Source organism: Hyla sarda, chromosome 5 (genome assembly GCF_029499605.1).
Source record: "Hyla sarda isolate aHylSar1 chromosome 5, aHylSar1.hap1, whole genome shotgun sequence".
Classification (NCBI taxonomy): Eukaryota; Metazoa; Chordata; class Amphibia; order Anura; family Hylidae; genus Hyla; species Hyla sarda.
In genome coordinates, this window is record NC_079193.1 from 54,397,960 (window position 1) to 54,423,634 (window position 25,675).

Genomic DNA, 25,675 nt, shown 5'->3' on the forward strand with positions numbered 1-25,675 from the left:
CGTTTGCCCATAACAGGCCAGTATTATATTTGGCACATGGGGCCTTGTTACAGATTTTGCACTGGAGCCCAGAAACTACGCCACATGATTTTCTTTCATGTAGATCCCATGCCTTTGTGTCAAAAGGGTGGGGAGCTACAAGCGGAGACCCTTGCGTTTTGGTGATAGTGATATCAAGTACATTATCATGTATGGGTGGTTATGTTAATGAGAACATATTATTACAATATAGCCACATGCTGCTCTGTTATCTAAATTCATAAAAAAGGAAGATGAGGAAATTCTATTCTGATGCGAATAATTATGAGGGGAAAAAAACACAACTTAGCGCCCACAATATCCGTGACTCATTTCATAGTTTTTAAATTGAGTTATTATTGAGGCCACTCGACAAAAGAGCTAAAGGAGAACAATGATTTCAATGCAGAACAATGGACGCTGCAATAACAGACATTTCCATATCATAGCAAGAAAAACTCGAGTTACAGAAAAAAAAGTCAGCGATAATAAAGTGTTTGTGCAAATTACTTCAATGTAAAAATCTAAATCCTTCCAGTACTTATCAGCTGCTGTATGCTCCCCAGGAAGTTTTATAGTTGTTTTCTGTCTGACCACAGTGCTCTCTGCTGACACCTCAGTCCATGTCAGGCACTGTCCTGAGCAGGAGAGGTTTGCTATGGGGATTTTGCTTGTACTCTGGACAGTTCCTGATACGCACAGAGGTGTCAGCAGAGAGCACTGTGGTCAGACAGAAAAGAACTCCAGAAAGAAATACAACTTCCTGTGGAGCATACAGCAGCTGATAAGTACTGGACGGATTAAGAGTTTTAAATAGAAGTGATTCACAAATCTGTTTAACTTTCTGGCACAAGTTGATTTAAAAAAATGTGTTTTCCTCCGGAGTACCTCTTTAAGTGCGCTGTGCGCCCCCTTTTTTTTTTTTGCTGGTTTCCACTTTATATTTTGTGACTGTACTTATACTGACGTTTCATATGCCGATTTAACACTAAAGTCCAATAAAGTCAGATTTTTGTCTATTTCATTACAGCAGTGTTTTCCGAGCAGTGTGCCTCCAGCTGTTGCACAACTACAAGTTGTAGTTGTAGTTTTGCAACAGCTGGAGACACATGGTGTCAAAGACACAGATTTCCACTCATTTCTGATATACATATTTTGTTTTTCTTATTTAAGTGAACAAGTGCAAGCACATAGTGAGGAAATTTCGAGGACATCTTCGGACAAAGATAGAGTCTGGGGAAGGAACGATACCTGTTAGGACTCAGCCTGCAGTACAGACGTGGGATGGTGTCTTATCGGGAGAACAGCTAGTCACAATGTCTTGTACGGATAAAATTACCAGGTAAATAACATTTGATGCATTTTTTTTTTCACTTTGAGAGTGCGTTCACACAACAGAATTTTTGAGCGGAATTAATTTAACATTGGTTCTATTCACCCATTCACACTGCAGAACTTTTTCAGCCATGGATATTCTAAATTTTGGGCCCTCCAAAAAATTTACATGTTACATGTACATGTTCATAAAAATTCTGTGCAGGCTGCATTGCCGTCAGTATTCATGGCATAGGTCCGCCTGGTCGTAGCGTCAATGGATTTCGTCAGTGCCCGCATTTCCTAGCAGAGATTCTGTAGTATAATCAATTGCCGCTATAGGCCGTTAGCGGTGGTCCCTGGCTATTGATATCAGCTGGAGGGGGGGGGGGTGCCCGGTATGAAGGAGGATTGCATCGGGACACCGTCACTCCAAACACTGTCACCTTCCCCATAACATATCCATAGATTCCTTAGATAGTTGCCCCCTTAGTTGCCCACATAGTTGGCTTCTTGTAGAGAGATTCCTTTCTATAGATAGTAAGCTCCTTGTAGATCATTGCTCCACTGTAGATAGTTTCGACACTTTAGATAGTTGGCCTCTTATACTTGGTTACCCCCCCTGTAGATAGGTGGCCCCTTGTAGATAGGTTCCTCACTGTAGATAGTTGCCCCTTTGTAGATAGTTGCCCCCCTGTAGATAGTTGCCTCTTGTAGATAATTACCCCTCCCCCTGAAGATAGGTGGCCCCTTGTATATAGGTTCCTCACTGTAGATAGTTGCCCCTTTGTATATAGTTGCCCCCCTGTAGATAGTTGGCCCCTTGTAGATAGTTACCCCTCCCCCTATAGATAGGTTGCCCCTTGTAGCTAGGTTCCTCACTGTAGATAGTTGCCCCTTTGTATATAGTTTCCCCCCTGTAGATAGTTGGCCCCTTGTAGATAGTTACTCCTCCCCCTGTAGATAGGTTGCCCCTTGTAGCTAGGTTCCTCACTGTAGATAGTTGCCCCTTTGTAGATAGTTACCCCCTTGTAGGTAGTTGGTCCCTTGTAGACAGCTTCCTCACTGTAGATAGTTGACCCCATGTAGATAGTTTCTTCAGTGTAGATAGTTGCCCCATGTAGATAGTTGGTCCCTTGTAGATAGTTTCCTCACTGTAGATAGTGAGCCCCTTGTAGATAATTGCTCCACTGTAAATAGTTTCACCACTGTAGATAGTTGGCCCCTTGTAGATAGGTACCCCCTCTTCCCCCCCCCCCCCCTGTAGATAGGCGGCCCCTTGTAGATAGGTTCCTCACGGTAGTTGCCCCTTTGTAGATAGTTGCCCCCCTGTAGATAGTTGGCCCCTCGTAGATAGTTGCCCCCCTGTAGATAGTTGGCCCCTTGTAGGTAGTTTCTTCACTGTAGATAGTGGGCCCTTTGTAGATAGTCCCCCCCGTATAGATTGTTGGCCCCTTGTAGATAGTTGCCCCGCTGTACATATTTGGCCCCTTGTAGATAGTCTACTCTCTGCAGATATTTGGCCTCTTGAAGATAGTTACCCCCCTCCCCCCCCCCCCCCCTGTAGATAGGTGGCCCCTTGTTAATAGGTTCCTCACTGTAGATAGTTGGCCCTTTGTAGATTGTTGGCCCCCTGTGAACATAGCCTTAAAGGGGTTATCCAGGAATCAAAAAATAGAGCTGATTTCTATTTTTTCTTTTTTTCTTTTAACGATTCTTGTCTGTATTCATGTTGGGTGGGGTTTTACAACTTGGCTCTACTCACTTCAATGGAACTGAGCTGCAGAACCACACCCAACCTGGAGACAGACAGGGAGCGGTTTTTAAAAGAAATTAGCTGTTTTTCGATTCCTGAATAACCCCTTTAATCTAGCTCTTCTTCAGGATTTCTTAATTTATCCTTTTTTTTAGTAACTTTTTCTTAGAAACTATTCAGTGACAAGAAATGAACTGTATAATGCATTGTGCTAAAGGTTCCTTGACTGCAGTAGGAAGTCCTTCCGGGCGTTGTATTGTTTTAGACCTTTTTTCTGATTCCTTTAGACAGTTTGATCGTACAGAATAAATCACATAGGGGGGAAGCATAGTCTGGTATCGTCTTGCCAGTGATTTCCACCAGCTCCATGTCACTCCGGCTAAAGCCTGATGGACGCTAGTAGTTCAGTACGTTGCCTGTAGACCATGCTCCACATATCAAACCTCTCATGTTTCTTTTAGCTCTTAGCTGTTTACATATAAAAATACAATTGATTTGATTTGATGTTGCCCAAGTAGACGTTTCACCTGTGTTATGTTTTTGAAAATATATTTGTGTCTTCTGTGTTTTTGTACCATGTTAATACAGGAATTTCTATTTTTACTATGTTTTCAGTGGAAAACCTTACTGTTTTATAAGTAGCGGCACCTGCTTGAGAAAGGCCTCATTGTGAGGCTGAAACGTCGCATTGACCTGATGGGTGAATAAACACACTGCTTTTTGCAATTTGGAGTGCTGCTTCCTTTTTTGATTTCATATATATATATATATATATATATATATATATATATATATATATATATATATATATATTTCCTACTTGCTGGGAGTTGTCATTTTGCAACAGCTGGAGGTTCCCAGTTTGGAGAACACTGGGCTAAAGGGTAATATTGCATTTCTGCTATAGAGGGTTTCATTAAATTACATTGAGGGGTATGTATAGAACTTTGTACTCCATTATTTTGGCTGTAGTTTGCCTCTATTTTTGGTGCAGCTGCTTTTCGCGACAATATTTTGCGCCAAACCCAATAGAACAATTTTTACAAAGTGACCTTGGAAGTCGTGATTTCAGTTGAAATCGTGCAGTGGTCAGGAATTTATTATTTGCAACTTTTCTGTTTGTCGCATATTTTGTCGCATCTGCGCTTATTTAGTCATCAGATGGCTTAGAAACTGACTGTGCACAGCATTATTAAAAAGTCGCACATTTGTCACACAAGTCAAAAATTCGCACACAAAGTCACAGAGGGGCACCATACAAAGTGCAGTACTGAACAGTGTTGAGCGCGAATAATTGAAATTTTTATTTTTAATGCGAATATCAGCACTTCGCGATTTTTGAGAATATTTAGAATATCAGCACATAAACTTGTAAACTTTTTTGCGAATATCAGCACTTCCAGTCAGAGGACATGATCCCTCCCTTCTTTTAGGTGAAAGATATAATCGTGCATGGGCACTATGCGAATTTCATTACGAATTTTTGCATGGAAAAAAAAAGAGAATGAACATAGCGAATATGCGAATTTCGCCAACATCACGAGTGGGGCGTGGCCGTGACATCACGAGCCTCCGGCGCCGCACCAATAGTCATCTGGCACAGGACGAAGTTCGATCTGTGCACCGGATGTCTGGGGTGCCGCAGCAGAGATTGCGGGGTTAGGGGGGTCCCAATGGCAGGACCTCCACGATTAGACATGCTATCTCCTATTCTTTGGATAAGGAATAATCCCTTTAAGCCCTGTAGTGCATAAATACTAACAAAGCAACATAGTTTATAAAATTAAAAACAGACAAACATCTATCAAGTTAAACCTACTGTACCGGTCACTTGGAAAAACTTTTAGCATGTCCTAGAGACATGTCGAAAGTTTTGATCTTTGGGGGTCCGAGTGTTCAGACCTCCACCAATCTGAAGAAAGAGCTAGGAGAAGGCCGCGCGGCTGCACACTCCTCTCCTTGCTCTGTGTCATGTTGTCCAGACATGTTCCCTAGACTTACACTGTGAGTTTGTCTCCATCACGTGACACGGAGCCGGGAGAGAATACGCTGAGTGCAGACTTCTCCTGGCTCATTTTCCTGATCATTGTAGGTCTGAACACTCAGACTCCCACTGATCATAATTTTTGATATATTAAAAGTTTTTCCTAGTGACAGTGCCCATTTAAGGCGGTATTCGCAACTCCAAAAAGTTAGCCCCGGTATACAGGATGGGGGGTGGGTTGACAAGCTCATTAGTGGGGGTATAACCGGACCCCCACCTGTCCTGTGGATAGGGGATAGCTTTTCGAGTTGGGAATGCCCCTTTACAAGGAACCTTAACTGTATATAAATTAATGTAATTTATTAGGACAAAAAAGAATCTCTCGTTTTGCTTGTTGTTGCAACTCTATGCATGTCAGTAATGCAAGTATTGGAGACTGATAAAAGTGTATACTTACAGAGGGGTAACTATTAGCTTCTGGGCTCCAATGCTAAATCTCTAACAGGGCCCCATGTTTACTATGTTCCATTTATACTTCTCATGGGGCAAAGATGCCTTGGGGCCCTCTCAGTCACAGGAAAGTGCTTAGTTATGTAACACATTCCATGGCAAAACACCAAATATGGCACCACACCGGCTTGGTTTTAATGTTGCCCTGTACACTCGTGATGTAGAGTCAAGCACGGCCTGAGTAGTAACATCTTCCCGCATGATTACCTCTGCTGGCAGGTGTGAACACCAGAGCTTAGAATATTGAACCAGACCCAGATTGTAATGCGAGCAGCTGTGTTATCTTAATGGAGCAGTTAAACTACATTTGTACTAAACGTTGCAGATGCAAATCTTCTCTTTTTATTCTTCATTTTTTACTGTATGGTTAATATGTATATGTGTGGATTGCTGTATGATACAGTATATGGTAAAGAGAGAAGGAAGCATCTTAAAGGCATACTCCACTAGCCAGTGTTCAGAACATTTAGTTCTGAACCCTGTGTGCACGCTGCGGGGTCGACCACATCCCTTGTGACATGACGCCACGCCCCCTCAATGCAAGTCTATGGGAGGGGTTGTGACGGCCGTCAGATTGGCGTGACATCACGAGGGAGTGGGATTGACTCCCGCAGCGTGCCAACATAGTGTTTGGAACTAAATGTTCCGAACGCTGGCCAGTGGAGTACCCCTTTAAAGAAATGGTTTAGGAGTACCGATAGGGGTACCTATAAAATACAAACAACTACACTGCTCAAAAAAATAAAGGGAACACTAAGATAACACATCCTAGATCTGAATGAATTAATCATATGAAATACTTTCATCTTTACATAGTTGAATGTGCTGACAACAAAATCACATAAAAATTATCAATGGAAATCAAATGTATCAACCCATGGAGGTCTGGATATGGAGTCACACTCAAAATCACAGTGGAAAACCCCACTACAGGCTGATCCAACTTTATGTAATGTCCTTAAAACAAGTCACAATGAGGCTCAGTAGTGTGTGTGGCCTCCACGTGGCCGTATGACCTCCCTACAATGCCTGGGCATGCTCCTGATATGGTGGGGGATGGTCTTCTGAGGGATGTCCTCCCAGACCTGGACTAAAGCATCCGCCAACTCCTGGACAATCTGTGGTGCAATGTGGCGTTGGTGGATGGAGCGAGACATGATGTCCCAGATGTGCTCAATCGGATTCAGGTCTGGGGAGCGGGCGGGCCAGTCCATAGCATCAATGCCTTCCTCTAGCAGGAACTGCTGACACTCTCCAGCCACATGAGTAGTGTTGCTCGCGAATATTCGCAATGCGAATTTTATTCGCGAATATCGCATATTCGCGAATATAGCGCTATATATTCGTAATTACGAATATTCGTGTTTTTTTTGTTTTTTTTTTTTTCTTCACAGTACACATCACAGTGATCACCCCTCTCTGCTTCCAGCTTGTGTGGTGTAAAGAAGGCTCTAATACTACTGTGTGAGACTGGCATGCGAATTTCCGCATATGCGAAAATTTGCATATGCTAATTTTCGCATATGCGAATTTTCGCTTATGCCAATTTTGTATTTGCTCATTTTCGCATGTGTTAATTTTCGCACGCGCACATTTTCGCATATGCGAAAATAAAACGAGAATATGCGAATATTCGCGAATATATGACGAATATTCGTCCATATATTCGCGAATATTCGCGAATTCGAATATGGCCTATGCCGCTCAACACTACACATGAGGTCTAGCATTGTCTTGCATTAGGAGGAACCCAAGGTCAACCGCACCAGCATATGGTCTCACAAGGGATCTGAGGATCTCATCTAGGAACCTAATTGCAGTCACGCTACTTCTGACAAGCACATGGAGGGATGTTCGGCCCCCCAAAGAAATGCCACCCTCACACTATTACTGCCCCACCGCCAAACCGGTCATGCTGGAGGATGTTGCAGGCAGCAGAATGTTCTCCACGGCATCTCCAGACTCTGTACGTCTGTCACATGTGCTCGGTGTGAGCCTGCTTTCATCTGTGAAGAGCACAGGGCACCAGTGGTTAATTTGCCAATCTTGGTGTTCTCTGGCAAATGTCAAATGTCCTGCACGGTGTTGGGCTGTAAGCACAACCCCCACCTGTGGACGTCGGGCCCTCATACCACCCTCATGGAGTCTGTTCCTGACCATTTTAGTGGACACATGCACATTTGTGGCCTGCTGTAGGTCATTATGCAGGGCTCTGGCAGTGCTCCTCCTGCTGCTCCTTGCACAAAGGCAGAGGTAGCGGTTCTGCTGCTCGGATGTTGTCCTCCTACGGCCATGTCTCCTGATGTACTGGCCTGTCTTCTGGTAGCGCCTCCATGCTCTGGACACTACGCTGACAGACACAGCAAACCTTCTTGCCACAGCTCGCATTGATGTGCCATCCTGGATGAACTGCACTACCTGAGCCACTTGTGTGGGTTGTAGACTCAGTCTCATGCTACCACTAGAGTGAAAGCACCGCCAGCATTCAAAAGTGATCAAAACATCAGCCAGGAAGCATAGGAACTGAGAAGTGGTCTGTGGTCACCCCCTACAGAACCACTTCTTTATTGGGGGTGTCTTGCTAATTGCCTATAATTTCCACCTGTTGTCTGTTCCATTTGTACAACAGCATATGAAATTGATTGTCAATCATTGTTGCTTCCTGAGTGGATCAGTGTGATTTCACAGAAGTATCATTGACTTGGAGTTATATTGTGTTGTTTAAGTGTTCCCTTTATGTTTTTTGAGCAGTGTATATAAACATCATATCAGCGTTCCCCAACCACTGCTCTGGAAGCCATATGTGGCTTTCAATTCCATGAAGGTGATTTCCTATTGTTGGTAGCTGCACATGTGCCAGGAATATCAGATCATTACTAGATCTCTATATATATCTTAACAGCTAAAGGGGTGCCTTATGAAGACAACCACAGTGCATTTGGTTGCCCTTTACGAGGCAGAACGGATGTCATCTCTGAAGAGGTAACCCATTGTAAGGGCACTAGGGCATATCTTTTTAGACTTTTAACATGGTACCAGCCTTATAAATAGCTATATAATAATAGCATACTGTACATACTGCCTATACCAGCCATATAGTATACTGCCTATACCAGCCATATAATATACTGCCTATACCAGCCATATAATATACTTCCTATACCAGCCATATAATATACTGCCTATACCAGCCATATAATATACTTCCTATACCAGCCATATAGTATACTGCATATACCAGCCATATAATATACTGCCTATACCAGCCATATAGTATACTGCCTATAACAGCCATATAGTATACTGCCTATACCAGCCATATAGTATACTGCCTATACCAGCCATATAGTATACTGCCTATAACAGCCATATAGTATACTGCCTATAACAGCCATATAGTATACTGCCTAAACCAGCCATATAGTATACTGCCTATACCAGCCATATAGTATACTGCCTATAACAGCCATATACTATACTGCCTATACCAGCCATATAGTATACTGCCTATAACAGCCATATAGTATACTGCCTATACCAGCCATATAGTATACTGCCTAAACCAGCCATATAGCTGTATAACTCCAAAGTAGTGCTAGTCTAGGTACAATGCTAGACATAAGTACCTATAGTATTAACCTAAAGTACAATTACTGCATAGTAGTACAAGTCATAGGGAGGGATTTATCAACTGGTGTACACCTGCAAAATGGCGTGCTCATTGGGGACATTTATCAATGTTGGTGTCATTTAGTAAATATTTTACCCCTGTTTGCTTGATGTATTGTTTGCACAGTTGCTCAAAATTTACCAAAAAGGTGCACAGGACTTGATAAATTTTGTTCAATTATATAAACCAGTGAGCTGAAGAAATAGGTTTAAGCTTTGTGCATCTGACACTTTTGTACGTGTCCTATTAGGTGACATAGGTTTGCGAGAAAAAAATATATAGACTTTGCGCAAAATAGCACTTCAAAATGTAATTTGCGCAAATAATAAATACATGTGGTGAGCTTGGGGGATGTAGGGTGAACAGGGGTGTTGCAGAGTATTGTTGCAGGGTGTAGCATTAACCCTTGATTTTCGTGGCGCCAGGGTACGGGCTTCCTCAATGTATATGTCCTACCGCCACCCGTCCCAGGAACGATAGGGAGGAATAAAGGATTGTCCACAGCAGAAGTTGTAGTAAACTAGAAATAACTTTACTGCAGATTTTATGCAGATGATGATAACAGTCTTTTACAAGAGGACCGGGATTTAGGCTCCTTCCAGGTTGGCTGGGACTTTGAGGTAAAATAAGCTTTGATTTTGCTGTACGCTGTTCCACTGAATTTAGGGGAATGTTTAGGTTCAGTAGTCACGTAGGATTGGTAAGATTTGAGTCAGATTAACTCATGGTTTAGAAAGCTCTGAAGTGGAAGGCTTCAGGCCTAGCTTGTCTTGTAGCTGTGATAACAGATCTGCTTCCTCTGAGATCCCAAGGGAAAGAGAGCAATTATTGGATACAGCGCCCTTATATACAGAAGGGGCAGGATCAAAGCTTATTGGTCCCCAAACCTGTCGGTCCTAAACCAAGGCATTATGGTTACATCACTTGACCTAGTCATATGACCCAAAGGTCCTTAAACCTAGCATAACACAATTCAGTATAAATCACGTGACCAAAAGTCCTGTACATCAATTACATTATCGTAAAACATATTAAATATATACATGTCTAAATGGCATTATGAGGCGACTAGGGGTTAACCCACCAGGAAAGCCCTACCAGCATGGAGGAAGTCCGACTGTGGGGACATACGACAAAGGTACGGGACCAAGTCCAGTACCGGGTCACCACATACAGCTCCACAGCAATAAATGGTGTATGGTGCACCAAACAGTAGACAGCTTTGAAAGATGTTCTACCGAAAATTGCACAAAAAGAAATTGTGCAAAAAATGCAAGGACATTTAGAACATTGAAGTGGTGTAAAGCCAATGATGACTGTCCCCCAGTGTGTTTTTATTTTCCTGGAATTATTCTCTATTTTTATGTTGTCTGCGCTAATGTCACTTTTCTTTTTATGCATTTCCAGGGGGCGTTGTGAGCAAAATGCACTTATCATTGTGCTGAATTTATCTTTTTTTTTTGCAAATGTACTCCAGTGACCAGCTGGTATAGGATGTATGTGAGCTTCTTGTCATTTGTGCAAATTTAGGAAGTGACATGTGCAACATTATACATACCTAGTGCAGCAACTGGGAAAACCACACACTTGAGCAGCAGGTTTGGCATCTAGCAATAATCCGCACTAATGATAAATCCCTCTATAGTGTATAAATAATTGTGCCAGCTGTAAGAACATGCCCTGCGCCCCTATCAGCAAAACACAGGCCAAAGTAGACAAAAATGATTTTACTGACAAGTCTGTAGAACAAATATGAGCAAGGTAATACTACTAATGTTGCAAAAATATAAAGCAGATATGCAATTAATCTTTATTAAAATATTTTTTTTGTTTTTTTGTCTACTGCTCCTATGCTTACCTATGTTTGGTCTGATCCTTCAGTCAAATCCACTCACATCTGTCCTCTTCAGCCTGTTAAAGGGGTAGTCCCACACCCCAAAATTGCGATCTATAGGCTGTAGCTAGGATAAAAATGAAAAAACATTTATACTCACCTTTCCCCAATCCCCCCCCCCCCCTGCTTTATATGTCTCAACAGTCCCCAGTCCTGGCTTAGAGTTGATTCCTGCTTTTATAAGGACATGCAGGAAGTGTCCGCTTAGCAATGTAATGCTTTGGCCAGTGTGTCAATATGGATATAGGAATTGCTACTCAGTTGGGACAGAAATAGCAGGGTTTAGGGGAAAGGTGAGAGTTTCATGTGTTTTTTTATTTATTTATTTTTACTCAAGCCACATCCCAAATTCCATAATTTTGTAAAGTTGAACCATCCCTTTAAAGGGGTACTCCACCCCTGGCATCTTATCCCCTATCCAAAGGATAGGGGATAAGATGTTAGATCGCCGCGGTCCCGCTGCTGGAGACCCCGGGGATCGCCACTTCGGCACCCCGCTATCATTACTGCGCAGAGCGAGTTCGCTCTGTGCTTAATGATGGGCGATACAAGGGCCGGAGCAGCGTGACGTCATGGCTCCGCCCCTCATGATATCATGGCCCATCCCCTTAATGCAAGTCTATGGCAGGGGGCGTGACGACCGCCACGCCCCCTCCCATAGACTTGTATTGACGGGGGGCGGGCCGTGACATCACGAGGGGCGGAGCCATGGCGTAACGATGCTCCGGCCCCTGTATTGCCCGTGATTACGTGCAGAGCGATCTCGCTCTGTGCACTAATGATAGCGCGGTGCTGCAGCAGCGATCCCCTGGGTACCCAGCAGCGGGACCCCAGTGATCTGACATCTTATCCCCTATCCTTTGGATAGGGGATAAGATGTCTAGGGGCGGAGTACCCCTTTAAAGGGGTTTTCCAGCAAAAACTGTTTAACTAAGACATGCCAAGCTGCCTGTAAACAAAAAACAAACTATGCAAATAGATAGAGTATCTCGGCACAGCTTACTTCTGCATACCAAAAAGAATACCTTCTCAGAGTGTAATGGGGAACTGTCTCTAATAGTTCAGCGGTGCTCTGATGTAAAAACAGCAATTAATGATGCGTATAGTGTAGATGAAAGGAAACGTCGGCAACTCACCAAAACAGCGGCCGTTGTTGCCTACTGTACCCCCCTGGACCCGTCCGTCCCGTTACATGTATGTAATATGTTAGTATTTATAATAAAGAAACAGAAAGAAGATTTGGTGAGTTGCCGACGTTTCCTTTCATCTACACTATACAAATTAAAAACAAACTATACTTACCGTACTTCCCCCAGCGATGTTGCACTTCCCCTCCTGTTCCACGGAACAGGGTCGTCACATTGCACCTTAGCACTGTCCCGCCTCAATCAGTGTTTGGTTCATCGGCAGCATGACATATTGATCAGAACCCCATCTTCTCTTTGTTCCTCTCTCTGGTCCTGGGGCCCAATATGTCAAATTGCTACGAAGCAGGGCACTTCTGTGGCTAGTGATTGGCTCAGCCACTGTGATATCCCAGGCCTCAGGATCAGGAAGAGGAGTTCAGTGGACATCAGGAGATGCAATACCAGAGGCATCGGTGGAGTACGGGAGATGTTTAGTTTGAATGTTTTTTATTTATTTTTATTTTTTTATTACTTAAACTGGCAGTCTGGCATGTTTTTAGTAATCTGTAAAGAGAGGGTAAAAGCCCTCCTTGGTGTAATAAACGAGAGACAACTAAAATGCAAAAGGCTGTATAGCCGCTCACCTGAGGTAGTTGTGTAACAACATACACAACAATGGTGAGCGTGTAATAGTGAGGTGTCCGCAGACCCCCGGCTCAAAACATTAGAGAAAGAGATGGCTTCAACAGGAACGTCGGTTCCACATGGCGCAGGACACAGACAGCATCAGGTAGGTAAAAGCAAGTGTGGTGAGCTTGTGGGGAAGTAGGGTAGGTTGGGTGTAGCTGTGCAGTGATGAAAGGGTGTTGGATTAACCCTTAACTGTCGGACGCCAGGGTGCGGGTTATTTCTCTATATAGATATATACTACCGCCACCCGTCTCCGGAAAAATAGGGAGGAATAAAGGATTGTCCACAACCGTAGGTTTAGTAAACTGGAAATAACTTTACTGCAACTTTTATGCAGGTTAACAGCAGCAACAGTCTTTACAGAGGACCAGACTTTAAGTTCCTCACAGTTGGTTGGGACCTTATAGGGAAATAAGCTCTGAGGCTTGCTTTACGCTGTTCCACTGAATTTAGGGTTTGGTTTTAGGTTCAGTAGTCACGTAGATTTAGGAATGAGTTTAGTTGAACTCACGGTTTTGTATTCGGCGGAAGTTAGCAGGCTTCAGGACTAGATTTGTCTTCCAGGTATCCACAGAGCTCCTCTCTCTCTGCTAGTCCGGAACCCAAGAGAGCGATCATTGGATACAGCGCTCTTATATGACAAGGGGGCAGACTCATAGCTTATTGGTTCCACCAACTGTCGGTCCCTTCACAAAGCATTGTGGTACATCATGTGACCACATCACGTACCCTGGAAGGTCCTTAAGCTTAACCTAACAGTAGGCTTAGTAGTCATGTGACCTAAGGTCCTGGAAGTACTATAAATTATATACATTTCATGCACATCAAACATATAAAATTAAAGAAGGAAGAGATGACAAGGGGTTATCCCACTAGGAGGATCCTACCGGTACGCAGGAACTCTGACTTTGGGGACTTAGCACACAAGGTACGGTACAACGTACGGTACCGGGACAACACACAAGGGTGTTTCATTTTCCCAGAATGCAACGCATTTCACTGCTACAGCAGCTTCATTATGCCTGATGAAGCTGCTGTAGCAGTGAAACGGGTTGCATTCTGGGAAAATGATACACCCTTGCTTTTACCTACCTGATGCTGTCTGTGTCCTGCGACATGTGGAAGCGGCGTTCCTGTTGAAGCCATCTCTTTCTCTAATGTTTTTAGTAAAGCAGTTTTACTGGACAACCCCTTAGGCTAAGTTCCCACTTGTTTTTTTTTTTTTCTCTGGCAGTTTTTGGAATACTGCCACTGCAGTTTTTGAGCCAAAGTCAGAAGTGGATCCATAAGGGAGGAGAAGTGTAAGTCCTTCCTTTATATGTCCTATTCCTTTTAAATACACTTCTGGCTTTGGCTCAAAAACTGCAGTGGCAGCATTCCAAAAACTGCCGGAAAAAAAACAAGTGGAACTTAGCCTTAAGCTAGCAAATAAATGTTTGCAAGACGCCAGTTGGTAGGGTGTGTACGGCATTAGATTTCTTTGTATGTAGTCATATAAGTCTTCATACAGGCTATAGACCCTTAATGGTAGGATATTATATCATTTTTATAGACTTTTTTCATTTTTTAAGACTTTTTTCAAACGTACTTTGGGGGGTATTTATGAAGCACTTTACCCTTGTTTTCTGGGGTTAATTTGGTGCAAAATTTTCACGCAGTGCGTTTTTTGCACCTTTTGTTGCGCCTTTTCATTTACGCACATTTCTTTCCTTGGCGGCAGTATGTGTGTTTTCAGTTGGGTTTTTGCAGTGGTCAGGAATTCATGAAAATGCTACTTTTTAAAAAGGTGCAAAATTTGGTGAAAACCCTTTAAAATCACCTCCATAAAAAAGTGGCATAGAAAACACACATTACAAAAAATAGTTGAAATGACTCATTTAGGCCCCTTTCACACTACAGGTATCATCCTGCTTTTTTACTGCTGTTATTTTACAATAATGGATGAAAAATAAACGGATGCAATAACTGGTAATAACGGATGATAACTGATGACCATCATCCGTTATTTTTAATGGGTTTTTTGTTAAAAAACCTGATGTTGTTCATCTGTTATCATCCGTTATTACCAGTTACATCTGTTTTTGTAAAGCTGTTCTGAGCATGCTCAGTACATAAAACGGATGTTAAAAACCTGACAATAACTGATGATAACGGATGTCTTTTTTGAACATCCCAAAGACTTCAAAGTTGAATCTTAACGTCCAATTTTTCACCATTTTTTTTTGCCGGACAAAAAATTAGTGCATGCACCGCCTTTTGTGCCAGCAAAAATAACTGACATTAGTAAAAACAGACATACCTGATGCAAAAGGATGGTCAAAAGATCCCATTGGCATGAATGGGATTTTTTTGACGGCCATTTACAGGATTTTTTGCCGGAAGTAATAACGAAGGTTTTTTTTTTTTACAGGATGATACCTGTAGTGTGAAAGGAGCCTACTATAAGCAGACCACCTTGTAATTGAAATATATATATATATATATATATATATATATATATATATATATATATATACCCTGTCAAGTAAACTATTACTACAAAAAATTATTTAAATTTTTTTTTTTTTTTACATTTGGTTAGGATGGACATGTTTAACTCCTCAACGACGCAGGACGTATATTTACGTCCTGTGCCAGCTCCCGCGATATAACTGTATAGCAGTGACCCTGCATCATATCGTGTCAGTGCCGGTGGCCATCAACGGCCGGGACCCACGGCTAATACTAGACATCACCGATCGCGGTGATGCCCGGTATTAACTCTTCAGATGCGGAGATCAAAGTTGATCGCCGAGTCTGAAGTGAAAGTGAAAGGTTCCCGGCAGCTCAGTGGTGCTGTTTGGGGCCACCACAGCGAAATTGCAGCATCCCGAACAGCTTGCAGGACGCGAGGAGGATCTCTACCTACCTCCTGCATGCCCGATTGGCGAATGACTGCTGCGTGCCTGAGATCCAGGCAGGAGCAGTCGAGCGGCGATAACACTGATCAATGCTATGCTATTGCATGGTAGTGATCAGTGTAGGAAATCAGTGTGTGCAATGTTATAGTCCCCTATGTGGGCTATAACATTGCAAAAAAAAAAAAGTTTAAATAAAGTGTTATTAATGTGATTTAACCCCTTCCCTACTAAAAGTCAAAATCACCCCCTTTTCCCACAAAAAAAATGTAAATAAAAATAAACATAGGTGGTATTGCCGCATGCGTAAACTATAAAAATATATCGTTAATTAAACCGCAAGGTCAAGGGCGTACACATTTAAAAAATTCCAAAGTCCAAAATAGCGTATTTTTGGTCACTTTTTATACCATAAAAATTTTTATAAAAAGCGATCAGAAAGTCCAATCAAAACAAAAATGGTACCGATAAAAACTTAAGATCACGGTGCAAAAAATGGGCCTGCATACATCCCCATATGCAGAAAATTAAAAAAGTTATAGGGGTCATAAGAGGACATTTTTAAACGTATTAATGTGCATGTAGTTATGATTTTTTCCATAAGTAAGACAAAACCAAACCTATATAAGTAGGGAATCAGTTTAATTGTATGGACCTACAGAATAAAGATCAGGTGTCATTTTTACCGAAAAATTTACTGTAGAAACGGAATCCTACAAAATTTACAAAATGGCTTTTTTTTTTTTCAATTTTGTCGCTGATGTCATTACAAAGTAGAATTGCTGGCGCAAAAATAAGTCATCATATGGATTTTTAGGTGGAAAATTGAAAGGGTTATGATTTTTAAAAGGTGAGGAGGTAAAAATAAAGATGCAAAAACTGAAAAAGAGAGTCCTTAAGGGGTTAAAAGTCTGGATATTTGGTACAATTAAGTTCAACACACAAGTAATCACCTCTGAAAGAGATTCCTGTAACACTCACCTGTAAGGTGGGTAAATTCACACATATGATTTTTGAAATTGCACCAAATTTATAGCCCGACTTGCGCCTTTTTGTAAATTTGGTGCAGTGAGTTAAAAAGCCACCCATGAAAAAAAAGGAGTAAAAACACATACCACAACCATTATTTGTAAATACCGCGCTTTGTTTTATTTTTTTTTATTTAGATGCATTGGAGCAATAAACATGATTGCAAAGTTCTACATGGCCTTTGTCAAAATTATTCATTCACCCCTTAACGACGCAGGACGTATATTTACGTCCTGCGCCGGCTCCCGCAATATGAAGCATCACATCGCGTCGGTCCCAGCGCTCATCAACGGCCGGGACCCGGGGCTAATACCACACATCGCCGATCGCGGCAATGTGCGGTATTAACCCTTTAGAAGCGGCGGTCAAAGCTGACGACCACTTCTAAAGTGAAAGTGAAACTATCCCGGCTAGTCAGTCGGGCTGTTCGGGACCGCCGTGGTGAAATTGCGGCGTCGTGAACAGCTTACAGGACACCGGGAGGGCCCTTACCTGCCTCCTCTTTGTCCGATCGACGAATGACTGCTCCGTGCCTGAGATCCAGGCAGGAGCAGTCAAGCACCGATAACACTGATCACAGGCGTATTAATACACGCCAGTGATCAGCATGAGAGATCAGTGTGTGCAGTGTTATAGGTCCCTATGGGACCTATAACACTGCAAACAAAAAGTTAAAAAAAAAGTGTTAATAAAGTTCATAAAAATAAACATATGTGGCATCGCTGCGTGCGTAAATGTCCGAACTCTAAAAATGCATCATTAATTAAACCGCACGGTCAATGGCGTACACGTAAAAAAATTCTAAAGTCCAAAAAAAAGCGTATTTTGGTCACTTTTTATACCATTAAAAAATGAATAAAAAGTTATCAAAAAGTCTGATCAAAACTTCAGATCACGGCGCAAAAAATGAGTCCTCATACTGCCCTGTACGTGGAAAAATAAAAAAGTTATAGGGGTCAGAAGATGACATTTTTAAACGTATAAATTTTCCTGCATGTAGTTATGATTTTTTTCCAGAAGTACCACAAAATCAAACCTATATAAGTAGGGTATCATTTTATCCATACGCATAATGATTTTTTTTTCCGTTTCGCCATGAATTTTTGGGTAAAATGACTAATGTCACTGCAAATTAGAATTAGTGACGCAAAAAATAAGCCATAATATGGATTTTTAGGTGGAAAATTTAAAGGGTTATGATTTTTAAAAGGTAAGGAGGAAAAAACAAAAGTGCAAAAACTGAAAAACCCTGAGTCCTTAAGGGGTTAAAGGGGTACTCCACTGGAAAAAATAAGTTTTTTAAATCAACTGGCTCTAGAAAGTTAAACGGATTTGTAAATTACTTCTATAAAAAAAATGTTTTATCCTTCCAGTATTTATTAGCTGCTGTTATGATCAACAGGAAGTTCTTTTCTTTTTGAATTTCCTTTCTATCTGACCCCAGTGCTCTCTGCTGACACCTCTGTCCATTTTAGGAACTTTCTAGAGCAGGAGAGTTTTTCTATGGGGATTTGCTCCTGCTCTGGACAGTTCCTAAAATGGACAGAGGTGTCAGCAGAGAGCACTGGGGTCAGACAAAAAGAAAACAACTTCCTGTGGATCATACGGCAGCTGATAACTACTGGAAGGGTTAAGATTTTTTAAAGAAGTCATTTACAAATGTTTAACTTTCTGGCGCCAGTTGATTTAAAGGGGTACTCCACCCCTAGACATCTTTTCCCCTATCCAAAGGAACGGAAGTCACCGGAACGGAAGTCCGTGACGTCATGACTCCGCCCCTGTGTGACGTCACGCCCCATCCCTTCAATGCAAGTCTATGGGAGGGGGCGTGATGGCAGTCACGCCCCCTCCCATAGACTTGCATTGAGGGGATGGGGTGTGACGTCACACAGGGGCGGAGTCGTGACGTCACGGACTTCTGTTCTGGTGGTTGGGACCAAGACCCTCCAGCGCTTCCGGAGCAGAAAAAGGTGGGTGCCGCATGCTATATTGCGTGGGTCCCCAGCGACGGGACCCCCGCGATCAGACATCTTATCCCCTACCCTTTGGATAGGGGGATAAGATGTCTAGGGGCGGAGTACCCCTTTAAGAAAGAATAAGGTTGTATTAATAAATTCTAGCCATTATATTGATAGCATCTGTAGAGGAATATGCTGTAGGTGACATAGACTGTGGTTAGGTTTACACCTCGGAGAACAATATACCCCTTCATCACGTATAATAAAATGTCGCTCGTGTCAATCATTATAGTCCAGGAGACGCTGCCTCTGTTTTGTACTAAACCTATGTAATTCAGCAATCTAATAAAATGTCGCTGTGGCGCATAGTATGATTTGCACTTACTGAAGAGGCGTATTTGTCTCTTACTCTGAAGGGTGGTTATGAGCCTTTCACCTATTTTATCTATGGCATTTCTATGATTGACAAATGGGGGGAAAAATATTTACTTAAGGTTTAACTATATTGAAAACTGGACAAGGGATTTTGTCTCGGTAAACAGCGCTGTAATATCAAGTGTTTGAACAAATGATGGAGGAATTTCTCGCTCACTTCTGGCTGTGGAGATTTCCCAGTTAACATTGATTCTGATTAGAAATAAGCTATTGGACTTGTGATTCCGCAGTCGGCACGCACTTGACTTTTTGAGGCGGTATTGTTGTTGTACTCATTATCACATGAGAAAGTTTTGTCAGAAAGCAATAAAGCTTTTACAATGGATCTTTCCCAGGAAGGATTTATAGATCATATCTTCTATAAAAAATAACAAAAAACGTTATGACTCATTGATAAATCTTCTGTTATTTGCTGGATTAGAACAAGCGGAGTTGTACTTTAATAAGGTGACATTTATTCTATTGCACTTATAGCCAAAGGGGGGAAATTTCTCAAGGGATTTACACAGGATTTTTGGTGTATATTTGTCACAAAAAAGTCACACGTGACTTTTGTGCAACTTTTAGTGGTACGCCGGGCTGCATGATTTCTCTCAATCCAGCTGTTTTACACGAGATCTGTTTTTTACTTAGCTGTAGGCAGAGATTTACTAGCTGTGACTTTTGTTAAAAAGTCGCACAAAAAGTCGCAAACAGCCTAAAAAGTTGCAAATCTACACCCAAAAAACAGTTGGCTTAGAGAAAGTCCCGTAAAGTCCCGCCCGTATCTAACACCCGCTGTCCGCCCGCAGCTATCACTGGCTACCCACATATACCACCCGCCACCCCCTGTTGTAAGACTACAACTCCCAGCATGCCCTTACAGTGAGGACATGCTGGGAGTTGTAGTCTTACAGTAGCTAGCTGGCGGGTAGCTAGCTGGCGGGTAGCTAGTAACTAGCTCCGGCTGAGGAGAGCTGTGAAGTTGCCTCGGCTGGGGAGGGTACGGGCAAGGATGGGGGCGCAACAGGGCTTGTGAGGAGGAAATAGGTCCCCACCAAACTAAGGCGGGAGGAAAATCGTAGAAGGAGTAGGAAGCTGGAGAGTGCCCAGGTGGCGGGGGTAGCTTCAGCCCCTGCTCCTGAAGCTGGCCCTGTAACCGCTGAAGCCCTGGAGGAGAACGTGCTGGATGAGGAGATCAGGAGGCTCCCCCTATGAAAGTGTGGATGAGGATAGTAGGGAGAGGCCTAAAAAGAAAGATAAGGGCAAAAGTAAAGGAAGAAAGAAGAGGTCAGAGTCCTCTGTTCCTTGTACTATGGGCCAGGTCCAAAACTGAAGCCTGACTGCCCCCCCTCTGATTGACCTGTCAAACCGGTACCTCGTCCTCGATACCATCTCCTCCCCCTACTTGGAGGGGGAAGGTGAGGGCGGGGTGCCTAGGAAGAAAGAGCCTTTGGGGGGAACTGGGCCCTGTCCTGTCGGGACACCTTCCTCGGAGGGCAGGGCTAGACCGGGGCCGGATGGAGATGGGGATCAAATGGATAAATCGGAATCCAAAAAAAGGTCTAAGTGTGGTCCAGCCCTCTTATCTTCTTCGGGGGATGAGGGGGCGAAAAAGAAGGGGAAAAAGAAATAAAGGGTGAGGCCATCTAATTCAATCACCCAGTATGGCGGCACTCACCCCATTGACGCTGGCATCTATTAATTATGCCAGCATAAAGTCTGATATGGCTAGATTCGCAGCCTTTGATTTTCTCAGCCACGTTGAAGCCGACATTTTCTTTTTACAGGAGTCCAGGTTGTCAGATCTAGCCTCTCTGGTAAAAGCCAGAAGAGAGTGGAGGCGTGGTCCCTCCCACTGGTCTCTTGCGGCTGAGCCGTATAGTGGGGTGGCAGTCCTTTTTGCCGAACCTGTGGAATGCCGACGGGTTATTGAATTAGAAATGGGGAGGTGCCTGATCTTAGATGTCTTCATGAAGGGACAAGAGCTTCGGCTCATTAACATCTACTCCCCGCAAACTAAGCGGGGCCGTAAAGATCTCTTTATGAGGATTAAGCCCTTTCTTTTTACGAGTCGGCAAGTGATCTTTGGAGGAGACTTCAATAATGTCACGAGGTCCCAAGCTTGGAGAGGCTCCAAAGGTCCGCTGACTTGCGATAGTGTGGCACTGATTAGCATAGCTAGAGAAGCTTGCCTAGAGGACGCCCACATCCGGAGCCCCTCGGGCCATGCGGGTTTCACCTATCATCAAGGTAGTCGCAGGTCTAGGATAGATAGGTTTTATTTAAAGGAGGAAGCCGTCTCTTACGCAGTGTCCGTGGTTGAGGTGGAGTTCTCCGATCACTGTATCATTTTGTTTTCCCTGAATGTTTCAGAGACCCCCCGGATGGGAAAAGGTTATTGGAAGCTGAATTTGTTCCTCCTGGAGGAAGCGGAGAGAAGACAGTCCTTTGAGGATTTTCTTCAGAGTCAGGTACCTTTACTGGACCTATGTAGTAGTAAGTCAGAGTGGTGGGAGATATTCAAGAAGCGAGCCTCTCGAGCCTCAGGTCCATGAACAGATAACGCTTGTATCAGGGTCTGAGGAGGAAACTCGAGCTTCTTGTCTCGACTGGAGGTAGCCGAGAGGATATCTCCAGGATGAAATCCTTGCTGATGGGGTGTCAGTACGATAGGCACGCATCTTTGGTTTTTGAGAGGGATTACAGGAGGTACAGCTTGCCCGACCCTTACAGAAACTGCAAGATGTCAGTGAGTAGTAAAGTCATTTCAGGACTTATTGATAGTACAGGATCTCTGAATCGGTCCAGATCAGGGATCTTGGAGGTCGTCAGATCCTTCTACTCGCACCTCTTGGGGAGGAAGGATCTAGATCGAGACAGGATGTCGGCTTTCCTGGCTGAAACCATTCCTGAGCCAGGGGTAGACCCCTCTCTTGGTGTTTTGGCAGAAGATGAATTGAGACTGGCGATCGAGGGGCTTGCCCCTAAGAAGTCGCCAGGTCCAGATGGCTTAACATCCGAGTGGTACAGGACCTTTAAGTAGTCTTTAGCTCCCCTCTTGACTGAGGTATTCAATGAGTGTCTCTCCTCGGGCACTCTGCCGAAGTCAATGAGGAGGTCAGCTCTGATTCTTCTCTCAAAGGGTAAAGATCCTAGCCAGATTGAGAATTGGAGGCCCATAGCACTTCTCAATACGGACAGGAAGCTTCTTGCCAAGATACTGTTTAATCGGTTGGTGAAGTTTGCACCCAGGCTCCTTTCGGAGGCCCAACACTGCACTGTTCCAGGCCGCAGCACCTTAAGTGCTGTCCTTAGTGTCAGAGAGGCAGTGGAGCAGAGTAGTGCAGGTCTCTGGAAGGGGTACTTGCTGTCCTTGGATCAGGCCAAAGCATTTGATCGGGTGAACCACGAGTACCTCTGGTCCGTCCTCCTGAGATATGGCTTACCGAGTACTTTTGTTATTTGGGTTAAGATCTTGTATGCAGGGGCAGAGAGTTTACCACTGGTGAACGGGTGGTCTGGCCGCTCCATTGGAGTGGGGTCCGGAGTCCGTCAAGGTTGTCCTTTGAGCCCGCTCTTATATGTGTTCGCAATCGATCCCTTCCTTAGGAGGGTGAGTCGCGGACCATTGGCGGGAGTCAGGATGAGTCTGGTGGAGCCGGAGGCCATCCAGAGGGTGGTGGCGTATGCTGATGATGTCACCATTTTCGTCTCCTCTAGAGAGGAGGTCGATGTGGGGATGTCGGAGGTGGACCGCTACTCGGAGGCATCCGGGTCTAAGATCAACCGGGATAAGTGTGAGAGTCTCTAGCTGGGAGGGGTGGATCCCACGTTTGATCTCCCAGACACCCTTCCAGGGCCCCAAGAATCAGCGAAAGTCTTAGGCATCACATTCGGCCAGGATGATTATCCCACCAAAAGCTGCTCAGAAGGTGGACCAGTGGAAGGGTTGGTCTTTGACCCTCAAGGAAAGGGTACACCTGATCAAATCGTACCTGCTCTCCTAGTTTATCTATATGGGCAGCTTATGTATCTTGCCAGAGGCCTACTACACTAGGATCTACAGCCTGTTTTTCCAGGTGTTATGGGGGAACAGGATGAACCTAGTCAAGAGGGAGGTTACGTACCGCACAAGGAGACTAGGGGGTTTATCTATGGTAAACCCGGTGGCGTTCTTTACGAACACCTTCTTGGAAGCTAACATCGCAAACCTCTGGAAAGAGAGGGCTCCTCCATGGGTAATCTCCTGCAGGGAATGGTTTCGGCCTTTTTTCCAGGAATGGGAGAGGGGAGGGCGAGTGAAGGACCTCCGTACGCCCCATGGATATCTTCCGGCTTACGCTACCCCGACTCTGAAGGCAATACGTTGGTGGGGTCTGGGAGTGTGGGAGATCAGGACCCAGTCAAGGCAGTTCCTTGACAAACTGGTTCTGTTGACCCACTTCCAGAAGCCTCTGGCGCTCAGAGACTGCCCAGGTCAGGATCTGAGGGTGGGGTTGTATCTTTTAAACATGAAAAGGATCCCCCAGAAGTTTTGGGACTTGGCCTGGCGCTGTTTTCAGGGGAAGCTATATGTAAGGGACAATGTGAAGTACAGGAACTCTGATTACCGGGGATGTCCCCGAGAAGATTGCGGGGACACGCTGGAAAGCATGGACCACTTCCTGCTTCATTGTCCCTTTAATATAGGGGTCTACAACCGGGTGGGCGCTTCCATCGGCTGGAGTCAGCTTGCCGGCCTTACCTATCCAGAGTGGGCTTATGGGGCATTCAGGACCCTGGGTGGCCGAGATCGAGGCACTTTATTCTTAGTTTGCTTAGTGGTTAGGTACTACACATGGAATGCATGGTGTTTAGTATCGACCCAACAGAAAATTCTCTCCGAGGTGGAAGTCTGTAGGAATATCACCATATTTGTTTTTTATTTATTAATCAATTTTTTTTTTTCCCGGTGGATAATTCGCCATATTTTTCTTTTGTTATTTATAAATAAAGAGGGGAAAAAAAGGAAGAAGGAGAGCAATGTATATATGTGTATATATATGTGTTTGTTTTTTTCTTTTCTTTTTTTTTTTTGTTATGGCGAGGAAAGCTTTATTTATGTTTTATAAGGAATGTGTGTGTGTGTGTGTGTGTGTGTGAGGTTTTGGACGTTATAGGTAGGTCATTTTTGTTAGATTACCTGGGCTGGCCTGTTAGAAAATTTGAGTTGTTATTTTGAGACAGAAAGTCTGTATTTATGTTCAGTTTGGCAAATTTTTGTTACAGTCTATTGGACTTGTTTTTGTGTTTTGTTTTTTAATTTTATAATAAAAGAGTGTCAGCAGAGAACACTGTGGTCAGACTGGAAAGAACTACATAACTTCCTATGTTATCCAGCAGCTGATAAGCACTGGAAGGATTAAGATTTTTTTAATAGAAGTAATTTACAAATCTGTTTAATTTTCTAGCACCAGTTGATTAAAATAAATAAATAAGTAAATAGTTTTCCACCGGAGTACCCCTTTAATTGTTTTCTTCATCCTTGAAGGACTGTTACCTATCAGATCTTTTTTAAATGCCCCTGTCACTCTATAAAATACTTTTGACATATGCCATCCAATTACTACAACATGATTAGGAAGAGGAAAAAGCATGTCTGAGCGCTTCAAACCCTGTTCTCTGTGTGTGCGACCAAGATGGTAGATTTACATTATTAGACCATCCTGATACCAGCTTGTTCTCTACGACCTGGCAGTTTTGTTTTTTATTTTGTTTGTTTGTTAGTTTTTTCTTGTTTTTTTGTTACAGTGCCTATTTAAGTTTTTGTTTATTGGTTCAATTCCATTTTGAGTTTAGAAAATAAATGTCAAAACCCAAAGCATTGCCATCCCGCCATCTGAATATTGTTCCGATTCTCTATCTTTACGTTCCACTCTTTCCGCCACTTGTCCAGACCATTCACAGTAGAAAGCTTATACTTCAAGCAAATAAATAGCCCTTACATGTTAAAGGGGTATTCCGGGCAAAAATATTTTATCCTCTATCCAAAGGATAGGGGGATAAGGTGTCTGATCGCAGGGGGCACGCTGCTGAGACCCCCCGTGATCTCCCTGAATCTCCAGTTTCTAAAACCTCCAGGTTTCCGGGACTGGAGACATGACGTTATGCCACGCCCCCTCCATTCATGTCTATGGGAGGGGGCGTGACGTCTGTTAAGCCCCCTCCCATAGACATGAATGGAGGGAGCATGGCGTGATGTCCCCAGTCCCGGAAACCCCAGTCCCTGAAATTGGGAGACACAGTCCCCACAGAAGAATGTGGGTGCTGCAGGGAGATCGCGGGGGGGCTCAGCAGCGGATCCCTCTCCCCCCGCGATCAGACACATTATTCCCCTATCCTTTGGAATTCCCTCTTTAAAGGGGTACTACT

General features: G+C 43.6%; 1 protein-coding gene across 2 annotated transcripts in view; it reads left to right on the forward strand.

The window, feature by feature from the left end:
* Nucleotides 1–25,675, forward strand: part of ADARB2 (adenosine deaminase RNA specific B2 (inactive)) — a 718,056-nt gene that overhangs the window by 652,204 nt on the left and 40,177 nt on the right. For both annotated transcript variants that reach the window (XM_056519506.1, XM_056519508.1), the window contains one exon: nucleotides 1,192–1,360. In XM_056519506.1, the coding sequence (XP_056375481.1) occupies nucleotides 1,192–1,360 (169 nt within the window). The remainder of the gene's footprint in view (nucleotides 1–1,191; nucleotides 1,361–25,675) is intronic.